This window comes from Leptosomus discolor, chromosome 9 (genome assembly GCF_034619465.1).
Source record: "Leptosomus discolor isolate bLepDis1 chromosome 9, bLepDis1.hap2, whole genome shotgun sequence".
NCBI lineage: Eukaryota > Metazoa > Chordata > Aves > Leptosomiformes > Leptosomidae > Leptosomus > Leptosomus discolor.
In genome coordinates this window covers 14642565-14668687 of record NC_141399.1, presented here as the reverse complement: position 1 = coordinate 14668687, position 26123 = coordinate 14642565, and the positions used below count along the sequence as shown (strand labels likewise).

At 42.6% G+C, this 26123-nt stretch overlaps 1 protein-coding gene across 1 annotated transcript in view; it reads right to left on the bottom strand.

The window, feature by feature from the left end:
* Positions 1-21558, bottom strand: part of USP4 (ubiquitin specific peptidase 4) — a 44874-nt gene extending 23316 nt beyond the window's left edge. Inside the window, exons 1-10 of the mRNA XM_086470540.1 lie at positions 21404-21558; positions 21150-21277; positions 20709-20839; positions 17058-17184; positions 15738-15883; positions 15473-15534; positions 6058-6204; positions 5296-5413; positions 2491-2664; positions 434-592 (exon numbers count right to left, since the gene is read on the bottom strand). Coding sequence (XP_086326666.1) covers positions 434-592; positions 2491-2664; positions 5296-5413; positions 6058-6204; positions 15473-15534; positions 15738-15883; positions 17058-17184; positions 20709-20839; positions 21150-21277; positions 21404-21558 — 1347 coding nt within the window. The remainder of the gene's footprint in view (positions 1-433; positions 593-2490; positions 2665-5295; positions 5414-6057; positions 6205-15472; positions 15535-15737; positions 15884-17057; positions 17185-20708; positions 20840-21149; positions 21278-21403) is intronic.
* Positions 21559-26123: the final 4565 nt, after the last annotated feature.

The window sequence follows — 26123 nt, the reverse complement described above, 5'->3', positions numbered from 1 at the left end:
CACTCTCCTCAAACTGATGCTAAAAGCTGCTGCTCACTCCATCTGGAGAAAGAAGGTGGGCCTGAGCAGTCAGTGGGAAAGGTTATGGTAGTAACTACAGCCTACTTTTAGGTAGCTGTTATGTCCCAAGGTAAACTTCCTTCCTTTCCACTGCAGAACCATGTCAGTATTGTACCATAAGAACATCTTCCTACACACCAGTACAAGAACAGACATTCTGCTGTAAGGCAGAGCACGAGCACTGTGCCACAAGGCATCATGAAGAGTCAGCCAGGCCATAAAGCACGACAGGGTTCTCCCCTTCCAGGTACCCTGATTTGCAGGGAGGATGTTTGTGTGGCCTGTGAGTAGGAAGGCCAGGAAGCATCACAAAACCCAATTAAACTCCCTCGGAAACACTACCTGCCCTACCCTCAAGTAAAGGGCACCATACCAAATCAGGTCTGCCATTGGCATCCTTCAGCTCCAAGTAGGGCTTCTTCTTCACTCTGTTCAAATCCTCATGCAAGCCATCTAGAAGAAAAGCCAAGAGCTCCTGGGAATCCTGCTGCTGGTATCCTGAAAACTGAGGAGCAAATCGGCCAACCTGTGTCTGAAACACAAAGGCAAGAGTCAGAGATGAGTGAGCTTTACCTATGTAAAAGACAGAAATAAACATACTCATGCCCTGGCTTTTGCAGAGATCAACTCCATGCTACCTTATGTTAGCAGCAGATCACAGTGAACTGGATGCCAACACAGTAAGGGCGCCAGAATAATTTTCCCAACTCTTTTTTGGTTTTCCTCCCTAGCATTCAGAGAGAAGAATGCATTTAGTGCTGCGATGCTAGAAATGTAAGTTATCAATATTAATTTAGGAACCCAAAAACAACCAGTACATAAAACCTACCTGCCTGACGTATCTTGCACTTTAATTTCTCTTTCAGAAACCTACAGTTTCCACAGTGCAGACTTGCTATAAGGTAGCAACTTGAAGCAGGTGGCCTGCAAGACTGAAAATGCTTGCAGAAGATATTTATGAACTAACAAAACTGGCTTAAAACTAAAATTGAAATCCTCTCCACAGGAATCTCTAGCTGTTCTAAAAATGCGATATGAAGCTAAGAAACATAACAGCCCGAGTTAGTGAAAGCCCAGAACAGCACACCCATATACAGCCTTTTATTTCAGAAGTGCTATCTCACAACACTGCCATTTAGTGTTCCTGCTTCTAAAAAAAAAAAAAACAACTAAAAAAACAAACAAAAAACCCCACAAAACAATAAAAAGGGGTCTCACAGCAAACCAACAATTAGCTGAAGGAGTCATCAGTCCTAGTGACCATCACTAGTTTTCTCATAAACATGGAGTCCAACAGACTTGCAGAATTATGCTTAGTACATTTTAACCACTCAAAATGACAACTGCAAGGGAGCCCAAACTGAAGGGCTGTTTATATCACACAGTTAACACAGTCACTAAATCAGCAACAATTGGAAAAAATCACAAGTGATACTATTAGGAAATAAAGAGTAGTTCCTATTCCAGTCTTAAACAAGAACAGTCCACACTAAGACACCTCTACTGATGTCCACTACAGATTCATATATTTCCTCTGAACAGAAGTTTACAGAACAATTCTAATAGTGGTATGGATGATGCGTCAGCAACTCCAAGTCACGGAAATTAAACATCATCTTGTTGTTTCAGAACTACCTATGACTCTACAGAGGCCAGATTTCTGTAAGCCGTAAGACTTTTGCTCCAGGTCTCAAAAGCATATACCCTCAACTTCAAGACTGTACCATGCAAATCCTAAAGAGTAACAGGGTGCACATTTACATTAATATCAGATCATTGCTTGTTTCATGCATTTGGGATGTTATTCTTCCTCAGAGTACTGAGACTGCACTACAGAAGCAAACAGTGTTCCTCAGATGCTTTAATTATGTTGTTCTGCACTGGAGCATCTTTGCATTATATTTAAACCACAAGACAGAGTTACAATTTTTCTAGGGGTTCACATACAACTGCTACATTGCACTATTTCAGCCAAAAGCAGCCCTTTACACTGAAGCACCAGGAACGTTACATCAATAAACGTTATAGACAAGGGGATGCATTTTGCCCTCCACTTTGTAATTTCATTTTTTAAATTTATAACTTGCACACCTTTCCTCACTGATTAAAGCTCACAGCTGGCAATCCACATGACCTTGCCTAGTTTTACAGCAAAGATCATTTTGATCCATCTGTAAACAGCCCTCAGGTTGGAAGGTCATTTACTAAGTAAGGCATTTAACATTAAAGAGCAGTAACCAATTCCGGGTATGACACTACCCACTGGCAAGTTCCTCCCTGTACCCTGAAAAGGATTTACATAAAACATAAAACAACACTGAAGCAATTCTGTCATTACTGCTTTCGTAACACCAAAGTCTGTGGAAGGTGTATTAGCTTTCATAGTTTCTCCTGTCAGAGAGCTATGCTGCAAGAACACGAGGTACTTACTTTAAACATACGTGGGGCCACATGAGACTGTCTCCCAGACCAAATCTGTTTAATGAGCTCTGCATAGGCTTCTGCAATTTCTCCTCTCATTCCCAGTGGATTGTTCTGATTTATTTCAGCTTCATATTTATCTTCCAAGAAATAGTCAGTCAGAGGAGGAGTATTGCTCAGACACTGCAAAAACATTAAGACAATGAATTTACTGTACAGGACAATAAATCTCTGCGACAACAAAATAAACTCAGCTTTCACATCAGAACATGTGCTAAACTATTAACAAAACCAGTGAGACTGAATTTGAGTACATAGTAAAAAAAAAGACAAAACAAAACAAAACAACCATTAGGAGGGTGGGACACCATTGCAACTCAAGAGCATGGTTGAAATAAACAGGAAACACCATCAAATAAGCATTCAAAAGACTAACAGATCATTTCTGAAACACGGTTTCTCTTTGCAAATGCCCCACTGACTTCTCTCCTATATAATGTATTTGCCCACAAGTGTAAGCCTCCCCTCTGGAGCAGTTTCTACTGGTTTATCTAGCTTAAGGCATAAGGCTCACTGGTCTGCAGCTCCTTGGTTCTCCTTCAGAAGTTTCTTTAAAACTGACATCACATTTGTCACTTTCCATTCCCTTGGTGCAAAATAATTTTAAGCATTTATTTAAAGTTACTGTATTTAATAGTTCAGCAAAGCAAAGAGTAAGCAACCTTCTGAAAAAAACAACACAGACTTTTGGAAGGAAGATATCTGCTCTTGGTATTATGTCCCTCCACATTTTCTTAATTTGTTCTGTAACTTCCACTGACGCTTTGACTTGAGTGACAAAACCAAACCTGCAAGCGCCAGAGAGTAAAGTTTACAATCACAATACTCACCAAATCCTATAATGTATATTGACCTGTTTTCCACACACTATGAGGTGGTAGGGCAAGTTACCTTACTACACAGAAATCTGCATAGAACAGGTCAGGAAGATAGAGACATCACCTTAACGTTCTCAAGTCTACTTTCCATATCCACTCTCTAACCTTGAAATGCTAATATAAGCAACAGAGAGAATAAGAGAGGTCCTTGTTCATCCTTGAGCTGAACACAAGCTATACTTTGTCCTACAAAGAACAACATGCAATTGAAAAAAAAACCCACATCAAAAAGTTAGCAAAGTTTAAAGGCAGGAAGGCTACAACTCCATATTTACATACTTATTATCAGTGTATTATGGTCATGATTTAATACATCCTGGTGAATCACCACAAACCTCAGGTCACAAGTAAAACTAGCACAGGAAGTAGTTTCCCTAATCCAATAAAAGACTCAAAGCTTACAGCAAGAAGTGACACTCAGATAAGCAGGGCAAGACTTGGATAGGTGAACAGAGAGCCAAGTCTGAGATTATGATCAAAACTACTAGGACATCAAGGTACTGTAATATCAATAAAATATCAAACTTGCTCTTTCTGAATGCCTGAAATTTCAGGACCCATAGCAGATGCCTTTATAGTGCTTCATCAACTAGGTGTAGGTACAGAGATCTCCCAATATAGTTATACGTGGCAATCTGGAGAGAGTCAGGAAAGTGTAGTCCTGCCCTTTAGCCAACTCCACTTTCACTGCCTTGATGTGTATCTTGTGGAATTTACTTCCTATCAATTTTTTCCAGTTCCAATGCCCAGATGTGTCTTTCTGCTGGCAAATGACACTGAAAAGCTTACAGACTGCTATCATTTTACACCAGCCTCTCACTGGGAGACTGTGGCTGACAAAATTCCAAGAAGTTCCAAAATTAAGGCAGAAATTTGTATTTGAAAGACTGACGTCTATAAAATTAAAGCCCAATGGTAAATACAAGAAAGGAATTGGTCCTTAACATGACTAGTTTGCATGCAAAATTAAGATTGAAGCGTGTTTGGATTAAGTCATTTTGACAATAAAAATTAATTTCAAGAAAACATAATGTGGTTTAAGGTTACCATAACACAGTGGAAAATAAAGCCATGTTGGACAAAACCGCAAGGCCGTCCAAGTTTTTTGTGGTATCCTGAGTACCACATGCATCAGTTATTTTAAGACCTGTTCTAACTTTCAAAGCTACCACAGAGTGACAGAAGTCATTACATAGCACTTGTACCACCCTAGAAGTTTGCTCATTGCTTAAATTAAAGTTCATATAAGTTAGCTCATATTTTGTTTGTATTTCTTAGCAAACAACTATTCCTAACAAGTTTCTCCATTTTTTTTTAAATGAACTAAATAAACTTGAAAGATTAAGTTAAATAAGTATACTAATAATTATTCGCTTTACAAAACTGTTCAAACCATAACACCCCACAAAATGACCTTGAACCCTTCCTGAGGCTTTTCATACTCATATTTTTTCAAGAATCTTTAAGCACTGATCCCAGAACTCTATGCAGTGGCCTGCTGATGTCGCTTATGCAGCCCACACAAATAAAAACGTCCTTCATGTCAGCCCATTTTTGTCACAGCACAGCACTAGGACTTTATGCTACAGTTAGCCATCTGTTTAGTATGACTTCCCCTACAGCCTTTTCAGAAGCCATGTATTTCAGATCCAGTCCTTCACACCGTACTATGTTTTATAGTGCTAACATGTTACACGTAAGCCAAACTACACATGAACTGATTTTTTTGTTTGGGGTTTTTCTGGTTTTCATTCCAAGCACAGCCTCCTCACTGCATCAGATTAAAACATCCTTCTCTTTCCACAGATTTTAATCCACAAGCTCTGTGAGAGTGCTCTATTATTTAATTCTAGAGAAGTCTCTTTCCAATTCTTACCTGTAATGCAGAATTCATGAAGCAGGTATTTCCAAGGTTACTGAGTCCACAGAGTCCAGGTTGTGACAGGGGAGCACTGTCCCTGCAGTTGTAAGAGTTACAGACAAATCCCGAACCTCTGGAAGAAAGACAACATCGTGAACTCCAGTGAGTTTACCAAGTCTTAATACTGTTTAAGAGTCACAGAAATGAGAGGCAAAAAAACCTGTTTAATGAAATTGTGTAACCAGCTTACATGTTTCTGATGCTTCATAGTGGCTAGTATTGAATACCAGGAATGTGAAGTATACGTGCTAACTTTGGAAACACTAATCGTTACACAGTCTATTATTAATTTATGGCTCATAACACATTAATTTCCTCTGCCTACAAGTACATGGCACACTATCCTAATGCAGCAAGTGTCTATATGAGTCTATATGATATGCTGTAAGAGGTAATAAGAAAATTATGATCTCTACCTGGAAAGGTACCACAATAGCAGATGGAGAAAATAATATAATCCCTTCCCTCATACCTCCAATCCCCTCAAACTCAGGCAATGCCCTAGTGGTTAGTAAGCTCTGGAACATGCGCTACTTTTGCAAGTGAGCAAGTAATAGCAGAACACAGTGGTTTCAAAAGCAAAGTTTGGTAAACAGGTACACAGGAGTAGCAGAACTCCTCATAGGGCACCACCACGCTCCTTTTCCATACAGGCAAGGATACACAGGATTATTCACATGAAGGACAAAGAAACAAAAAGAACATTCCTGCTCTTACCCCCTGCCCAGGTGGGAGCTGCTGTTCAGTCCATAGGAGTTACTGCTATCACCGTTAGTAATGACAGAAGTGGCAGACACTGAGGAATAAGAACTTGCTGATGATTTTGAAGAGGTAGTAAAGTTTCTGCTAGTTGCAGTGCTTGATCTGGGAGAAAGGAAAAAGAAGTAGAAACAGTGCTACTACTTTTTTGACCCGCAGCCCCACCTCCCACAAAACTCCAAGGACTTGCCATGTTACAGTTAGTTCCCACACACAGAATTCACTGTTGTGATCTGTGTGATCACACTGCCAAACACTTGTCTGGAACAGAAACATCAGACAACAGTATCAGAAGCAGGAGAAATAATTGCTGCTTCGAGCCAAATCTGGGTCCCAGACTGAAATAAGTAAGCAATTTGGACAGCATGAGTGACAGGGAAGCAAGCTTTAAGTTTATGAGTAAACCACCTTGAAACAAGCAAGCAAAAAAATCCTAATCTTAAAACCATAACTTGCCCCACATTAAAAAGTGACAAAATCAGTCCTTCCCTACCTGAAACCCAGACCACCCACTCAAACAGAACATTAATTAGTAAGAAGACTAGCAGGGTGGGCACAAAACAGTTTGTTACTGAGCCTAGCTGATACAACTACATTGTTGTATTACTACAACTTGGAGGCAAGACACACCGCTATGTACATGTGGCCTGCAGAGCTATCCTCAGTATCTTGAGACTGCAGATACTGAAATGGATTTTAAAAGTTCATAAGCCTCCAGCCTATCCAGTTGTGAACCCCAGGCTATTCCACACTACTACTCTCCTGCTCCAGAAAAGAACCAGAACACAATGTTACAAAAGACCAACAAAGCACTAAAATTCAACACTGCTCTATCATAGACAGCTTTGACTCCATAAAAAAACCCAGCAAAACCACAAGATAGTACAACATTAAAAAGCTTAAAGAAACTATTTCGATACTAATTACTTTCTCTATAGCAAGAGCTAACTGGGAAGTTGTCTGTTCTCTCCACCTTTGCCCAAATAAACATGCAAAACTGAATGCAAAATGTGCAGGACACCAACAGCCACGCAACAGCAACTAATGCACCCAAAGCACAGCAGAACACCAGCAGGACGCTGCCCTTACGCTTTAGCTTGTTCTTGTATTTCTTTTAATGTGGCCCAAATTCTCAAATGATACAAATTCAAAAATGCACTTTCCTAGCTTAGATGCTACTAAGAAAAGTTTTGGAAAACCTCTCTGGAGCAAAAACTAAAAGACAAGGAATAAGCCCTAATGGCCAAGAGGAGGCAGAACAGCTAAACGGCCTTATCAGTTTGGAAATATAATAGCAGTAAAATAAATACAGAAGGAAATAAGTTACCAGAAGGAGCTTCCAGATGAAAACACAAACCCCAAACACAGTCTAAACTTGAAGCATGTTAAAAAACCCCAAAAACCCACACCAGCCAGCACAAACAAAAAGTAGACTGGAAAGTATACTAGCAAGAATGAGCAGATCTACCAAAATAACTTAAGACAAAACACGACCTTCTGGTCATTACATGTTGGAGGTGGAACTTCTCAAGACTACCTGGACACAAAGTAAGATCAATGAGACAACAAAGGGTCCAGACTAAACAACAATTATCAGACTCACGCTCCACATGCAGGAGTTTCAACGGTGAAGAATAAAATAATTAAACTAACAATTGCCTGTAAATCAATTAGGAACACATTTTAAAAAGTTTGAAGTAGAAGTGAATTATCTAGAAGCAAAGAATGACAACCTAGAAAATGCTAGACTTGAAAATGTAGCATCTCTGCTTGACATGGCTGATCCCAGTGAGAGAACAGAATAAGAGAAAACAATATGAAGAAAACCTAATAAGAAAAGGAGGACGACCTCTTAAGGGATTTGAAAACTTCCAACAGATGCACAGAGACAGTGTATAATCAACAGTCAAACGGCAACTGAAGAGTTCCAAGAAGTGCTTCAATAGTATCCTACGCACACACAAAAAAAAAAGCTAAGAACTATGGGGGAAGATAAAAAATGGATCAGAAAGCAAAGACAAGAGACAAGTCACAGAGCAGGGAAAGGTCTACCTACAAAGTCATCAGGGATCTGGAGTGAATTCCTGTTAGAAAACTGGGAAGGATCATGTAAGAAGCAGAACAACGAAAGAGAGGTGAACAGCTTTCCAAGTGGAGAGAAAAAAAATAGAAATTAAATACACTTGGGCAGATAAAAATTCTAAGCACTCCTACATTTTACAGGTTACTCTTCTACGTGTAATAACTGAAGAAAGATGGAAGACTTACTAAGCACAGCTGCTCCCCCTCATGTCACAAGATCGTCACATAAGTAGCTACATTTCAGGTGAAAGGCACAGATAGCAGCTAAGAAAAATGTTTTTCTCTGAGAGCTTCCAATTTTAAGCTCAGGAAGCTACTGTTAATGACCCCACAATACTGTAGGCTCTTGAGAAGACTGCCTCATTTGCACACATTGGTGACAACAGAAGTCCTGTATGCCAAGCATTTATCCCCAATGCCCCAAAACAGGTTTCTGTGGAACACACAGACTTTGACCAGTCAAAGCCACCAGCCCCCTCCACTGCCACCTCTCACAGTCTGCAATTTCCGCTCCCTTGGAAACGGAGGCCACAACACCTTGCTCTGAAGTAACAGATAAAAATTATGTCTTCTTTGAAGTTCATGACTTAGAACCTTTCAAAACACTCTGGGCTACTCAGTGGGTTACCACTGAAACGTTTGCTTAGTTTCCTCTTCATACGCACAACAGACACTGGACGAGAAGGTGCCAAGCTCCTGCAGTTTCCCTTTGATAACCACTCCAATGTTTCTGACAGGGATAAACACATTCAGTTACTTTTCATACACAAAATCTATACAGGAGTAAACCACAGCAAAGAAAGACTTCATGTCACTATGCAACAGTGCAGGGATCTGACAAAATAATTTCACGGTTTTGAGGATTAGGCTGCATGGTATGACTGCTGAATCAGTCCTCCTGCTTAAGCACAACTGAAGTCCCAAGATGAGCTAAAAAACATCTTCTAGAAAAATCTACCATCATGGTTTCACAGTGGACAGCAACAGCCAATCCAGAAAACCGCAGGTAAACTGTCTAATGATCAATAACCCTTAGAGTCAGAAGAAACTTGCGTTTCATTTGCAGCCTGAGTGTCTGGCTTCATCATCTGGACATTGGTTTGTGCTCATCTCCATCTGTAGAGTTTCGTCTTCAATTCCCATTCATCATAACCCACAGAAGCTTTTAAGTGTTAAAATCATCTTTTTTATTTCTCACTGATATAATACTCTAACTTCCAAGTCTTCTAGCACAAAAATCATTTGCTAATTCTTCAGCAATTCACTTGGCTCCTTTCGAAACCTCTCATCAGTCTGCTTTTCAAATTTGCTGACAACCTCATCATTGGATATGATCATTCCACATGCAGTTTTATCAGTGCATCAGTTATCAAAAAAGTCTTCTGATGCAGACTCAGCATTTCCCTGCTGAACCACTGATGCTATTTGGTTTTGGCTCAAGGCTGCTACGGGACCTCACATTCAAAGGACTGAACCAGGACTAGAATCACATTCCTACAGAGCCCAGCATGTATTTTGGGCTCATGCTCTTCATCCCCACGTACACAACTTCATGCTTCACAATACCGATGCACATTGCCCCCCATCTGCCAATTAAAGACAGACGTTTCACGTCTTGCTATGCAACCTTTCGAAAACCCACACAAATGGCAAGTGAGGAGAAATCTGGAGACTTGTGGCATAAAGAGGACAAAGATAGATTAACCTAGTACAGAAAGTGTGAGGCCATATGGTTGATAAGTAGAAAAACTGCTAAGCTGAACAGCTTGAAAAAATATTGCAAAAAGCTTTCAAGTGGCTGGAAGACAGAGGTAGGAAAAGTATTTCAATTCAGTTGAGGCTACCTTCAGAGGATACAGTAGAATTAGTCCTCCTCCTTTAAACTACCAATATAAAAAAACAACGCTAAAAATATTGTGACAAAAAGGTTTTGTCAAAGCAAGAAAAGCTGGGACTTATATTTAATTGGCAAAGCAGAGGCCATAATGGATTTTCATTTAGAAAATTCTTATATGCAAAAGCCTCCTTAACTTACCTTACATACTCAATGCTACTCTGAAAGCGTGGCATCTGCTGCAAACTCAGCACTTGAAAGTCATGTAATAAAGATCTACCCACAAAATACTTAGCCCAGTTGCTGAAGGGGTCCTCCAAAATTATTAGCACACAAGGAACTGGGAGAAGGAGATCAGTTTTAAATATGAAAGAGCATTTAATTATGTCATGATGTACCTATGAAATACATATCAATCACAAAAGTCTTAAAATTGTACAGTAATTTCTGGCATGTACTATCATTGAATGTTGTATCAGGCTGAAATGACACCTAAATCAAGAGAGTAGTTGAGAAAAACCACGTGTTACAAGATGGGTGAACTAAACAACTCCTCAACATTTTTACTGAGGAGAGTACCAAGTGGGGAGGGCAGGGGAGAGTCCACTGAGTATACAGTGCCATCAGTAAACAGAACAGCAGGAAGAAGAAACAGCAAGAAAATTCTAGCAGCAACTAAAGAACCAAAACATGTTTTACTGCTGCATACTGCAAAGGGAAGCAGACACCAAACACAACTTCACTCCTGTTTTCAAACGCAATACATGATAGAAAAGTTGCTATTTTTATAGATCTGACAATTTCTTGTTCATCTGTGCTAAGAAAATGATACCCAGGATAAAAAAAAATTAAAATAAAAATAGGTGTGCCCTAGGACTGAGCTGGAACTCTGCTAGCTCAGGATTTTATTTTCGGAGTCTTGTGAGAAACAATTAAAGAGGACTAAGCTCCACAGAATTACTGATATAATCTCCCTTCAGAAACAAAGTATGCCTCCAATTCTGAAATTCCTAGAATAAGTATAATCCATTCCCTCTTCTGAAACCTTGTCTCGTAGTAAAAGCAGTTTCAAACTACAACAAGAAGGTATTTTGTTCCTTAGGGAGCAAACTAACAAACAGCAGTAGCCAGGCATACTCTGAATTTACCACCCAAGGACTGCTGGGGAGTTTAAAGGCATTTTTTTCTGTAAAGTGTCAGGCAACTTGATGGCTGGGGAAACACGCAGGAGGCTGCCAAATATGTGGAAAAGCAGTTTCCCCTGGTAGGAGCCAGTGCCTCTGATGAGCAGCAAATGGTGGTGGAAAAGTCCTCACGACAGGGGAACCCACCCACCCCACAGTCACCTTGTGCACAAACATTCTGCGAGCAGAGAATGACATGAATTCACAGCTTCCCAAGGTCTCTTTTGGCACACAGGCAGCCATGCAGATACTCACCATTCCTCTACCAACAGCAGAGCACTCTACATCCCATTTAGTTTATGTCATCAAAACTCTAAATATGGAAAAACTTTCTCATGAGCTTTCAGTATTAAAGTGATGCAGCCTAAAGAAAGATCTCCAGATATAAAGCTCCCCATGTTCTTGTCTAAACAGCATTTTCTCCAGCTGAGAAATAGAATATTGGAGCAAAATATTTGCCTGAGGTAGGATTAAAATTTGGAGTCACTCAACTCTCTTTCAAACCACACCTCGGTACACAGCATTTGCAGTTCCTGCTGATACTAGACACAGCTAGGAGGACTCAAATTCTTCAGAACTTCCAAATGTAAGTTTATTTAGAAAGCGTAACAGCTTATCAACATTACAGACTTGCTTAGCCTCACATAAGACCAGAACAGGTTTTCATGGCAACAGTCTCACTTCTTAGTTATGCTGTTAATGCAGCTTCCAAGTCGCTTCTGATACCAGCTTTGGCTTCCAAAAAGCATCAGTTGTTTTCTACAGACAAAAACATCCTCTACTACAGAATTAGTTTCTGTATTTATACAGTGTAACCTACCCCAAACACCTCATCAGTGCACAGGATAAGACACTCAATACTCTTTTGGGCTGGGAACTCTGTACCTTTCTTCTGGACACTCTTCTCTCCTCCTTCCTCTTTCCCCAGTTCTGTCTGGTTCAATTGCTCACAATCACCCCCAGATATTATACGTATAAACAGTCCCTATAAGTTTGTACTGTACTTACTAATATGGAGACTTAAACATTAAGTATTGATTTAATGCAACACCTATACACACACACACACACGCCCATGGAAACACAAACCACGTCCCAGCCCAGTAATAAGATTTGAACCCAACACTCAAAGTTAGTGAGTCTTTTACCAGCTCATAGAAACAGTTAAAATGCTGCAACATCTCATTGCAGTACAGACACCTAATCTTTCCAGAAAAAAAAAAAGGGGAGGGAAAAAAAAAAAAAAAGATAACTCAGAACCTCAGAACACATTCTAAGTCACAGAGTATGCTTTCACTTGAGGTTTGTCTGCTGAGATCTCTAGCAAATGAAAAAATACGGTTAAAAAGCAGCTAAATTTTTAAATTATATAGAAGAGCTTTATTAATTATTTTATTTATTGAATTCCTGCTCTTCAAGGGGAGGGGGAAATTCATGCTGCTCCAAGATTAACTTCGGTAAAAGACTCAACCCAAGATTAGTAACCAACCTTTGCACTGTGCTTTGCCAGATTTCATCTTCACAGGGAAGTGAAATTTAGACAGTGTATTCAAAACTAAATGAAATATGAAACTACCCTTAAGAATGTCTTGAAAAAATTAAAGTTTCTCAATAAAATATGAGAACTAGCTGGAGAATATCCAACCATCAAATTACATTACAAACTACAGAGTATTAAGTACTTACACTTTTATATGAAGATATGCTAAAAAAGGGAAGGAAACAGTAAGCTTCAGACCTGATTATGACCGACGTGAAACAAAAGCACAGAGCAATTAACATGGAGCAACCCAATGATTCAAGAATGGGAAGTTGAATTTAGCTTACTTACTAATAACATATCAACTAACAAAAAAAAGCTTTATTACTTCTTTTTTAAATACAAGTCCTTTAAAAATAGGTAAAAAGCTTTGTGAAATAGCCCTTGAAAGAGCAGCAGAAAGAAAACTTAACATAAACAAAAGATCCAGTCTAGACTGCCACCAGCCCCCTCACGTTTGATAGGGAATGATGACATGCAACAGAGGAAGCCTCAAAAAGTAGAAGAAAAGTGACCCCAGACCATCAACATATATTCAACCAAAATAGCTAGACACAGCCAGCTCGGGAAGAGTCTGAACTGCGGGCTACCAGAAGACAGCAGCATACCACAGCAGATGTGTTGCTAATTATGACCACGTCTTACAGGGAGCTTTTTTTGCTCCACCTACATGCATCTGCTACTGCCCACACTAAGAGGCAGGCTACTGAACACACCTGGTCCGGATCCAGTCCGGCCTTCCTCATTTTCAACAGTATTGAGTACGATTCATATGCATTTTGGGGGTTATCAAGGCAACCACTGTACAATATTATCAGCTTAAAGACATAAAATGGCATAGAAAACACCACTGAACCTAACAGGAAAATACTTACTGCTCATCATCATTTGTTATCATATGTCTATGGAAGAATGACTTCTCAACTGCTTCCTCCTTCCATTTCAAAGACAGAAGTTTAAGTCCATTCTTTCTACCTGACTTGCCTTACACAACACAGCCACCTTTGGTGCAGGAAGGCATAAAGTTAGTGCAGCAGGGCTCGTTACAACCCAAAGATGTTAAAGCACACTGCTTTCCTGAGAGACAGCCTTTGCCCTAGCCATGAAAAACATCCTTATTTGATCAGCAGTTTGTGCGCTGATCAGCAAACACCAGTGTCCATCCTAAAGAGGACTGCGAGTTGAGCTGCTTCTTCCCGTCTTTGTCTTCCCAAACAATGTTTTTAAACAGTTATTATGCATTTAACCTACAAGGTTAAGTATCAGCACAAGAGCCAGAGAGCAGAACTTGCTAAATCAATGCACCCGGCCCTATAGGGAAGGCATGATGTGGAATACACATGCTTAGTTTCTTAACTAAGAGGTAAGGGCAAAGGAAATAGCCAAGACAAAGTACAACGGAACAGATAATCCTAGATGTGTGACTTGTTACAATTCTTTCAGCCACCATTATCAGTATCAAGTCAAACAACGTCACAAGTTCTACATCATAATAAGCAAAGTACTCCTACACCATTAGAAAGTATTAATCTGCATAGTGATAACCATTGTCACTCAAACATCACTAGAGGTTAATTAAAAGTTTTCACCTATCAGACTCGCTGCTGAAAAAGACTGAGGCCTGGGAAAGCTACATGGCTCCTTTTTAGCTTTGCTTCATATGGAAACAAAAGGTTATGATCTGGTCTTGCACAGCTGCCTCTCTAACACTGTCAACTAGTACTCAATTTGAATATGAATATGAATATGTAGATGCTTTTCACATTGTACTCTTACAGAAAGTTCATTAGAATCCTGTGAACACTCTCCTGATCCATTTACCCCATGTTCTACCTCAGAAGCACAGAACGGTTTCAAAGCAAGTTTCACTGACCCATTTGATCCATTCTTCAAGTTTAATGCTAGCAAGATCTTGATCTCAAATTAGGTAACCTGGCAGCAAGCTCTACAAGTTAACTGTATTGTACAGAAAAACATTTTCTTTATCAATATCAAGTCTGATGGCCTAGTCACGAGAAAGTGAGTAGGTCGACAGCCTAGGAAAATCATGGGATTTTACTTTCTGTAGTATGACTGGCTAAGATCAGTTCTTTATCATTGCAAGCAACTTCCACTCTACACAATTCACTCTATACATACAATATTTCATCAACCATCCACCTTACTCATCTCTTCTCTAAATTAGGTATTAGAGAGGTAGTATCTGTGTAATATTTACAGGCTTCTAATTGTCTTGAACAGCACAGGGGTTGTTAAGCTCTTTGTATACTCTTTTTAAGGAGGAACTAGCAGAACTCTGAGTATTCACTACTGGCAGCTTTGGAAACACACTCCAAGATCCTTTTTGTTCCACAACGTTAGAAAATCCTTCCCTTCCCCCACTCCCCCTCCCCCCCCCCCCGCCGTGCATTCTGCAGGGGTAGCTTTTTTAAGTGGCCTATCTCAATGCAAATAGCACTTTGTCTCCTAAGCACTGTAGGAACCTAAGCTTACACACTCTATGTGAAATGGGCTTTGACACAGAAGACTGTTGCTAAGACAAGAAACCAGCAGCAGAACCACTGAAGAATATTTATATTCAAGATTTTATCTCCTCCTTCAAAATACCCAAAACAAAGAAATCCACAATAAGCAGTAATAATTAGGCTTTCACAGAGAACACATGGTCACTAAAAACAAGTGAACAAGCTTGACAAAACAGCAGAACCCGTTAGAACATGCTTGCTTGCTTACTTTGCCAGGAAATACTGTCCAGGCCACGTGCCATCTTCATTTTTCACTTCGATTAGAACTACCTGAAAGAAAGTTCAGGTAATAAAGAAAGATCACTGCAAATCTGCTAGACATTCTGCAAAATCATTAACAAATTACATTTTTAGTGTTTGCCAAAAGTACATAAAAGCAAGTGGAAAAAAAATACACATCAGACAAAGCAGTACATTAAGAATCTAAAAAAAAAAAAAAAAAGAAAGAAAGAAAGAAAAGTTATGCCCCTTACCTGACCCTGATAAAGCCCTGCATCTTGCACTGTGCTATCCAGCTTGCTGAGCTGCTCGTAAGTGTTACTCATATACCTGTTCCATAACCTAGTTTCCTTCTCAGCTGGGATATTAAATAGTTTTCTCATTTCCTTCTCGATGGTAGCTGTTCAGGAAGAAAAAAAAAACATCAAAATTCCTAAAACATTAGTGCTTTTGAAAAAAAAGACTGACAAGCCAGACACTCAGCAATGAGGTACATCATTGATCCTTCAAGATCCTTTGAGTAGAAAACATATCACAGAAGTTATAATTGCTCATATAGCTTGTCTAATATTTAGTCTGAAAGAATGAAAAACTTTCCAGTCATGTATTTGTCTGTCAAGCCCTCAAACCAATCATGTTCAGAACACATTGAGAAGTTTCTGCCGAAAGGCCAACTTCTGTGAAACAGTCGTTGTTTGAAAACGCAGGTTCAAGGAGGAAGCGTTTTCAGTTACTATTGTCAGGCACGTATTAGCAAACTGGGAAGAAGCATCTTTATGGACACATATGACAGCTAACCTTCAGCATTTTACACAAGAAAATAAAGCAATGATACAGAGGGAGAGAAACAGAGAGATGGGCCCAGTTTCAGGAAGAACAGAAGTTTAGGAAGAGCCATTAAGAAGAAGTCTAAAATATTCACACATTAGGAAGAAGGAATCGTAGAAGAACCAGAGGCAGAACTGTTTTACATGAGTGACACAGATGTTTCTTAAGGACATGAGTTAGTAAGCAATGTGCTTCTCAAAGCTCTTAACCACAACTCCCCATGTTGCACACAGAATCGCTGTGGCTGGAAGAAACTCAGGAGGTTCCTAGTCCAACCACTCAAAGCAGGGTCAACACTGAATTCAGACCAAGCTGCTTGGGGCTTATCCGATCAGGTGTTCAAAACTTGCAAGGCAGGAGACTCCCATACCCCTTTAGGCCCTGTTAAAATGTCTAGCTGTCTGAATCATGAAAATATCTTCATTGTATTTGGTCAGAACCTGTCCTGTTTCAATTTATGACTATTATCTGTTGTTTTCTTGCTTTGTGACTCAGTAAATAGCCTGACTCCACGTTCTCAGTAACCTCCTCATAGGTGCTACACGGTTCCCCCAAAGCCCTCTCTTCTCCAGGCCAAATGCAGCTCCCTCAGCCTCTTCTCACACATCACACACTCCAGCCCTGACTATCCTGTTGGTACCCACTAGACTTGCTCCAGTTTATCACCATCATTCTTGTTCTGGAGAGCACAAAATATCTCTTGAGGTAGCATCGGAGCACAGCTTCATATATCACAGAATACTCACCAACAGTATCTGCCTTGCTAAAGTGGCAGCTAATTACATTGTCAGGATCACTGCTCTCACACAGCTTCAGCTCAAGAAGATAAACTTCAACCTTATAGTGCTTCACAAACAGACCATATTCCACTACCTGCAAACAGAAGGCAGATGCAATAAACAAAACACAAAGTTAAAATACTGAGCAGTCCTCTGTAAGGTACACTTGTACCTTATGGCAAGTCAAGCCATAAACTGGACACTGACTTGCTCTCAAGTCCAGCTTCAGTCACAACCTCTGTCAGCTTGTTTAGAGGTTTTTGGTTTGTTTTTAAAACATTAAGAAATCCTAGCACCTTCCTTCCACAGAGCAAAGTTCCAAAGGTCCATTATCACAGCTGAACTGATAGTGCCAGCTAATTACCCATGAAAAGTATTGGATCACACAGTCAGAGCATTCTAGAAAAAAAAAAAATTATCTTTTGCCTCTAGTCTTTGGCTAAGGTTTACATAAAAAAAGAAACAAACCCAGAACACTGGAGCAAAATCCCTTTTATTAGAAGACAAACCATTAACTATTTTTCTGCATAGTATACAGAATCTGCCTCATTACTCTCTCCTTGCAAAAACAAATATGTCAGAACTCATTTTGATGACACTGCTTTATTTCAGAGTCCTTTACAAATCAATTTTGCATTTGAGAGAATACTCCAATAGTTACATCTACCCATCCCGCTAGCTTTCAGCATATTTTCAGAAAGGTATTCTGTAAGACTAGACACCACTCTTCACCTGCAGACCATAACACACATTATGCCAGAAAGAAAAGCACATTTCAGAGACCATTGATAACTGGAGGAAAAAAAAAAAACACAGACAAAAAACCCCACCCACCCACCCCTCAATTCTCTCCACAGTTCTTTGCAGCCACAAAGCCTATGAAACTGAGACTGTACTTCATTGAACCAGCAGCCATAATTTTTAAGAGTAACACTGTTCAAGAGGCATTTTAACAATGCCCTTAATAAACTGCTTTAACTTTCATTCAGCCCTGAATTGGTCAGGCAGTTGGACTAAATGATTGTTGTAGGTCCCTTCCAACGGGAATATTTTATTCTATTTGCATGACACCAGACTTGTTACGATCTACATCTGTATCTTTTTACAAGAAAAACCTTTATCCAGCTTTGGAAATAAACGAAGGATTAAGACTAAGACTCATTGTGAAAATTTGGCAAAATTCTGCTTCCCTCTTCTGAGCTTCTACAGGGTTGTATTAGATGGGCAAGGTTCTTTAAAGGTAAATAATTAACAAAAACATTTGGAAATACCTTCAGTATTTTGCTCTTACAACAGAAAGTAAAACTCCCTGTTTAAACAGCTTCTTGACAGGCAAATTAGACAACGATTTTTTTTAAGCATGCAAAGGAAACAATTCACAAGTTCTCCATTTCTTTTTCAGAAGGAATCTCACTAAATGGGACTTCTTGTTCTCCAGTATTCTATAGTTAGAAACAAATACGTAAGAACCATATTCAGAAATGGAAGAGGCCTTTCCAAGAAGCTTCTGATCAGATCACCATGTCTATTAGGACAGATGAACGGCACGAAGTGTCTCTAACTGCCTGTGATGTCTTTTAAACAGCGTCTGATCAGCTACTGTGTTCTCTGTCAAAAGTAAAACTCCAGTCATCCCACTGGACCGCAACCCGAGCACAACACGCCTTCAACCGCAGGGGACGCGCACTGCTCTGTATTTCGCACGTCAATACACTTTGCAGTGGGACTCTATAGAAGACGGCCCAATGGTTTGAGATTATCAAAAGAAACATGAACCACAAGTAAATGCAATCTAATCCTGCTGTACTTGTCTCTTGTCAGACACAGAGATGGAAGAAACACCAGCTTGTAAAGTTACAAAGATGCCTGAAAATTACTTCCCAAATCCTACTTCTGTGGATATTTTGATGTACGAATTGCAGTTGATCCAGCTTTAGGAAAAGGATTAAAGCATTCAAGGACCACAAGTTTAAGTGCTTTACTTCCAATGCTATCTGGAGAATACTGCAGACAGATACTGACCACATTCTCAGATGCAGTGCTGCAGCTTGTGTGTCCCACTGACCTTTCACCTCCTACTTTTTGTAAGAGGCTGTAACATCCCACAAAACTACTATTTTGCTATATTTCAACATTTTTTCAATATAAAAATGCACTTCAGTTACCAGGTTACCAATAGAGACTGACACTCTTATAGCAATTCAAAACTTTAAAAATTTACTCTCAAGTGGACTGTGGTAACTTATATCTGTAAAACAGCACTAGCTCTAAGCTCAAGCCCTCAATAATTACAGTGTTGAATAGTGGCACCTGATACCCCAAGAAAAGGAGGCTCCTACAGTTAAGTCTGTCACCCAAGCATTTCCCCAACAGCTTCCAAACCTCACGAATTTTTCAGAAAACGGAGTGTCTAACAACATGTCAGGCTTTGTGAAAGCAGTTAGCCAGTTCATGAACAAAAGCTTCCTCGCTCAGAGAGGCACTGATCAGTAATGGTTCTAGTTTTCCTTCTCAGTACAGATTTTCTATTCCTCAAGAAATTATCTGTTTCTACTAAAGCCACATCTCCTTTAGATGCTACAATTCTTTTCCACTCCTGGTTTACACAGGAGTTCTGCCTACTCAGCAGAGTGAGCCTGCAGTCACCTGGTAAACCGGGACCATCTACACTTTCTGAAGATGTCAGAATTTCTCATTACGTACAATTTCTAGCCCACACCAAATGACAACATTCCGGTATCACTGATCAGCCTAAGTGGGCCTGCAAGAAAGGGATCTTACTTCCTTTTGCTATTCTGGTGCCTATTTCCTAGGTCTTGCACACCTTGAAGCAACGCTTACAGTAACATAATGCTGCTTAAACTTAAGTGATATTAATTCTGTACATTGTATCAACACTACCTGCTTGGTCTTTACGAAAGCCACAGACTCACACAGCAAAATTTAGTCAGCAAAAACTTAAAGACGAAAACAAAAACAAAAGACCTTTTACCCATAAACAAGTGTCTGATAGCAAATCAGACCAAAAATAGCAACTTGCAAATTTCACCTTCCAGAACAGGTTGTATATTCAGAATGCATTCATGACTGCACTTGTCAAACAAAATAAGACAAAAACCACAAATACGTCTCTTCTCATGATTTCAGAATCACAGAATTTTGGAAGCAAAACCAAGAACCACCTTGAACTCCAGAGGAAGTCCCTAAGCCACTTGTACTAAAACACAATTTATTCCAATGCCTCATTCTGTCCCAGAGGATCAATAAGCTTGACTAATAACTTCGTTTTTCAAGAAAGCACAAACTACTCCATGCAACATAAAAGCACTGCACCAGTCCAAACAATTACAATATAAAAAGTTAAGCAGAACGAGGTTCGTGGTTCTCACCCCATATAACCTATCAGCTGAAAATCACTGAAGAGTCAGGCATTTTAACTACAACAGGAGAAGGTCATTCTTTCAGACAACAAGGCAGAAAGCCCTCATGTTGTTATCTCCAAAGAGCTGCCGAGGATCCTCTCTTAAACTCACATCTAGCAAAACAAACATTGTCCAAGTATGGTAGAGATGAGATAAGGAAACCGGGCTAAAGAGAGCTTGGTTTGCCCATACTTACTTTTCTGACAATAGGCTGCTGTCCATCTATGCAGCCATACCACATGACTAGTTTATTCCAGGCTTCGGTGGGAACCAATACATAGTCTAGCTCATCAATGAGGTGCTCTTTTAAACTCTGATTTTCTGGATCTAGAATGAAAAAGATGTAAGAAAGCATAGCATCAAATAGAATCCTTTCTTCTCAAGGCCTACAGACATACTGCCATAACACTAAGAAATATCAATGCTCCCACGGGTACGCAGAAACCGCACCGGCCTCCTCACTCACACGGCCGGCACGAGCGCCTGTATCCTCCCGGAACACACGGCTTCAAAAGCGAAAGCTGCACGACGGGACGGCTGCACATAGGAGTCAGTCACCCCAGCCCCGGCAGCGGCCCGAGCGCGAGGCCCCCACCGCCCGGGGCCCCCCGGCCCCGCGCCGCCGGGCAGCACTCACCGCCGAAGAGACCCGAGTTGTCGATAGGCCCAGGGAAGAGGCCGGGATCGCCCGCGCCAAACATGTCCCAGCTGTCGAAGCCCACATACTTCTTCCACTGCTTGAACCAGCGGCTGTCCACCAGGTACCTGCAACACACGGCACGGGCGGCGGGGCCCCCTCAGCGGCGGCGCGGCCCGACCCGGCCCGCTCCCACAGGCCCCGCCGCCCGGAGGAGAAAGAGACGGAGGGGAGGGCCGGCCGAATGCGCTCACCAGGACTCCCCCGGCCTGAGAGCCGTAGCCAGCAACGGCCCCAGCTCGGCCCGCTGCACCGTGGTGTCCGGCCGCGCCCCGCCGCCACAGCCCTCGGCCGCCGCCATGTCGGTGCGCGAGCCCCGTCGCGGGCGGATGTCGGCCCGCGTACGCATGCGCGTTGGGTGCGCCTGCTGCGCTCGCCCCGCCCCGCCCGCGCGCCCCCTGACGGGGTGGGCGGGACCGTGCGCAGGGGTGAAGCCGGCGGCGCGGGGGCAGGGGGGGTGGCCGCCATTTTGCAGTTGCACTCGGGGGGGCTGCGCTGGCCCGCCCCGCCATGGTGGCTGTGGCACCGGCCGCCCTGGGGCCCTCCTGGGTGGCAGGTGAACGAGAGCCACTGGGGGGCTTAGCCCCTGCGGCTGCCGGGGCAGGTTACTACCGCTGAGGAGCGGACAGGGTGGGTGCCCCCCTGCCTGAGCCCGTAGTGCCGGGAGGGCGGAGAGCAGCCAGGGCTGGAAGCTTGAGAGGGTACAGGAGGCCTCATCCCTGCCGGGGGTGAGCCTCGTCCCCGAGGTGGCTTCGTGGCCCAGAGAGTCTGGTGGGGCAGCCTTGTCCAAAGCAGGTGGTGCAAACGTTTGGTGTAGCCTGTGTCGGTTCAGTCTTACATGCTCCCATATTCTGTAACTGACTTCATGGAGCCCTCTGGTCAGGGTGTTGGCTAGGGAAGGAGACTTAAAATTGTTACAGGAATAAATGGAAGAATGTGTCTTAGTAACTGGCTAGGAAACGCTCAGGATGTTTGAAAGTGTCTCTAGAAAGAACCTCTCAAGAAGTGATTTAGGCATTTGTCTCTCAAACAGCATATCCTGTGCTGTTCAGGGAGCCCATCCTTGAGAAGTGGGAAAATTGGGAAGGATTCAGGTGATTCAGAGACTTTAAACCCTGCTTTAAACGGATACACCAAAGAAATCTATTTACATCATGGGAAAAAAGGCATGGGGTGATGTGCTGGGGCTGTGACTGCCTGTGCAGGGGAGCGCTCTCCTGCAGCCCGTGTCTGCAGCATGGTGGGCAGGTGGGCTCTATCTTCTGCCAGCCAGGCCTGTCAGTGCTGCAGCTACCCAGAATATACTGCTAAAGGCTTTTTTTTTTTTTTTTTTTGACTGCAGGGCAAGTCCACCCAGTTAACACTGGAAAAAAAGGAAGAGTTGAGTCCTGTAAATTCTGTTTTTCTCAAAGGGCAGGGCCCATTTGGGCTTCAAGAAACTAACACACCCTGTTATGGCAAGACTGGGTGTGTTTTTGAAATGAGTCAGCTATTCTGAGATAATGCTAAAGCGGCTGACCTCACTGTTAATGAATTACCTACTCCTAATAGAAAGTGTGGTAAACAATTAAAATGGTCTCATTCAAAGCTTTCTGATTCAGTACTAGGAAATGACACTATTACAGTTTCACCCTAGACAGGGGTGGCTGCGTTCGCCTGTCTCCTCAAGCACTTTCCTTTCAGCCATTCGGCTTCCTGCCCTTGTCTCCAGCTGAACCTGAGGGCTGCTTGCTGCAGGAGTGGCACCGATAGGATCAAAGCCCTTTCAAGTGCCACCTGTTTGGAGGCAGGTGTTTCCTCCCTGCCTTATGATGGCAATGATCAAAAATGGTGAGTAAAGGCTATCTCAGAAGTTAGCTGGTGCAACAAAGCTCAGCAGGAGGAGAAAGGGATTTTGAATAGCTGAAAGAATGTTTAACAGGCTGAGTAAGAAAGGTCTTGGCCACTACATGATGGCATTTCTGTTGAGTAGACATGCCTGAACACCACATCTCATCAGCCATGATTTTGGGGGATGTGCTAGGGTTTGGTGGGAAGAACACTAGGGAACCCGGGAGGGGGAGGTAGGGGCAGGAAGGGTAACTTTCTTTGCAACTAGTTAACGCTCCTGGCAGCTACAAATACCTGAACTTGTTTCAAGATTTAAAGACGGCAACTATCAGCAGCTAAGGGAGGGAGGGAATCATTGGGAGGGGTGAGAAGGGGGGCCAAACATTCTCTGTTAAGGGGTGAATATATGGGACCCTGATACATAGAAGAGTGGACAAGCAGGGTGAACACTAACAGAGGGATTAGCTGTTTGCAACAGAAGTGTAGGAATGGAAAAAAAAATTGAGTGTAGGAGTGTAGATGTGACAGACACGAGATGTTGAAAGGTCAACGTCCTCAAGCCATGGAAGCATCCGAGCGTGCTAAAGTAGTAGTATTTATTTTACGGTTTCCTACTGAGTCAGTCTGTTTCTGTATGAAATTACAGAAATAGAACTGGTCCATTTTACAATCCCTGAGGAATCACCTGGGATTCTTCAGGTCTATCCCCCACATAGAACTGCTACCTGTAGTGAAATGCCTTCATCTCCTCTGGTTACAGCACCAAGTAATGTTTGGGCACAACAGCCTGCGTGGGGGCCATGCTCTTCTGGGGGTGTCGCTGCTGAAGGTTTCCAGCCCTCAGGCTGCCCTTTCCACCGCAGCAGCACGCCTTGCCCCAGAAGCCAGCTACTCCGGGGAATACTGAAATGAGACCGGGAATAACAAGGCTGGGAGGCTTTTATCTGCGCTGCAGCGTTCCTGCTGGTGTGCTTACACTGGGATCATTCGTTTTCCTGCTGGCATGGCTAATTTTCATCCTGGAGTCACGTCACTCTGCTTCTGCTGGCGTGGCTGTATGTTTCTGGAGCTGCTGCTTTGTTTTTCTGCTAGCACAGCGCCAGCAGCCGGAAGGTAAATAAACCCCTTGGCCATTAGCACAGCATAACACGGTGTAAGATGCCTTTCTGACAGGCGGGCTCACCGAGAGGCCCTTTCTGGCAGGGCTGGAACAGCATTAGGGTCTGCTCCCCCGCGGCGGTGGGGCTCAGCGGGGGCTGCAGGCTGATAAGGAACAAGCAAAGCAAAGGAGATCCCGCTCAAATGGCTCGAGTTTGGTGAGACAGGATTGAGGAAGCGCCACAGCTCATGTCGAGAAAGATTTTTCAATGCAGTGAGTTCCTGCTGCCCATGATCCTCTGTGCTCTCCACATACTTCAAGATCCTGCATTAATGAAGGAAGTAGGTTTAACTGAAAAAATAATCCCCCAAATCAAGCAGCTTGTGCTCAAAAGCTGAAATACCTACTGAAAACATCCTGTTTTTTCCACAAAGCTGTACTGGAAGTTAAGAAATAGCCCGTTGAGGATTGTGCAATCCGAGTTGAAAGCTGGATGACTCAGGGGTAGCAGCAAGCAGGGTGGAGCCGCCTGTACGTTTTGCCCCCCGTGTCTCAAGTCAGCCCGGAGGGGGGGGCCTCGAATGTAGGTACAGTAACAAACAACCCGTGAATTGATTAGGTGAGAAGCTACTAACAGCAAAAAAACCCCGAAAACCTCAAATCCCAAGTGTTTTTAATTATGAAATCAGTGCACAAAGGCTTGAAAGTCTTACGCTTTCCCTTTGAAAGCCCAAGTTTCTAGTCTGTGTCAGTGCTTCTCACTCCAGCACCAAGTTTATACTCAGTGCTGCAAAGCCTCATGGGGAGTGGCTTGTAGTGAAAATGTGCTCACAGAGGCATTTAACGAATGAAAATTTACCTGCAGAAGGACCTGAGCCACTGGGCAGTAAGATGGCAGGTGAAATTTGGCACAGGCTTGCAGTTTCCCGGGGGAAACCAATCCCAATTCCAGCCACTTGGCGACAGGCTGTGAAGCCAGGATTACCGTGCAGGAACAACATGTCAGGATTATTGTAACGACTCCATGAAATACCCATCGTCTCTGTGGTTGGTGGGAGTCAAAAAAGTGCTAGGAAAGGAATAAAAAGAAAATACTGCCTGAACCCTGGCACACCCACACTTTGTCACATGCAATTCCTGTGCCCAAAAGGCAACAAGGACACTATGAGGCAAGGCACAGTTTCTGTGGGAGAAGTGGTTGAGTAAGCTCGTATTCTGCACTGGGAACACAAAAGAACTGGTTCTTGGTGCGATTCCCTGCATTGCAAGGCGTTGGATATGCACGAAGGTGATACGGGCTTCATGTAGGGCTGGACGAGTATGTGGAGATCCGTGTTGGGCTATCACCGATACAAAATGGGATAGAGATGAGAGCTAAGCCAGCGAGGGGGCAGTGGCTCTGGGACAAAGGGAGGGACAGCAAGTTCTGCTCCTGCTCTAGGTCCCCACTGGGCATCCACTGATGAAGGCCAGATAATGAGATGGGCCTTGGCCGAGGGGCTTTTCTTCCCCAAGCCCTCTGCCTTCGCAGCCACAGCAGCACAGGCTGCAGAATCGCTCATCTACCTGACTGAATGGTTATTAAGCTGTTGCGGCCCATTGTTTGTAGCCAAGCTGGGAGTTTGTCAGCCAGTCTAAAATCACCCCTGGCCACGTGCCACCATGTCTTTCCTCTGCAGGCAAGCCTCAAGTGAAGTCCAGTAAGCAGTTTGGCAAGGTATTTCTGTTCTGTGCGGCCCTCCCACTCTGCCAAGCCCATTATCTGTGGGGTGGGATGCAGCACTGGTTCACAGGTTGCAGAGCTCACCAAGGCTGTTTGCCCGTGGTGCTGCCCTCGGTTTGCATTCAGATCTCAGCCTGACCACACTATCACGCTTGCGTGGTTCGAGTCAGCCCCTGTCGGCACCCATACAAGCTGATGGATGGGTAATGCAGCCGCCATGTTTCACCCAACTCGCCCAGATTTACCAAGCCACAGCCTTAAA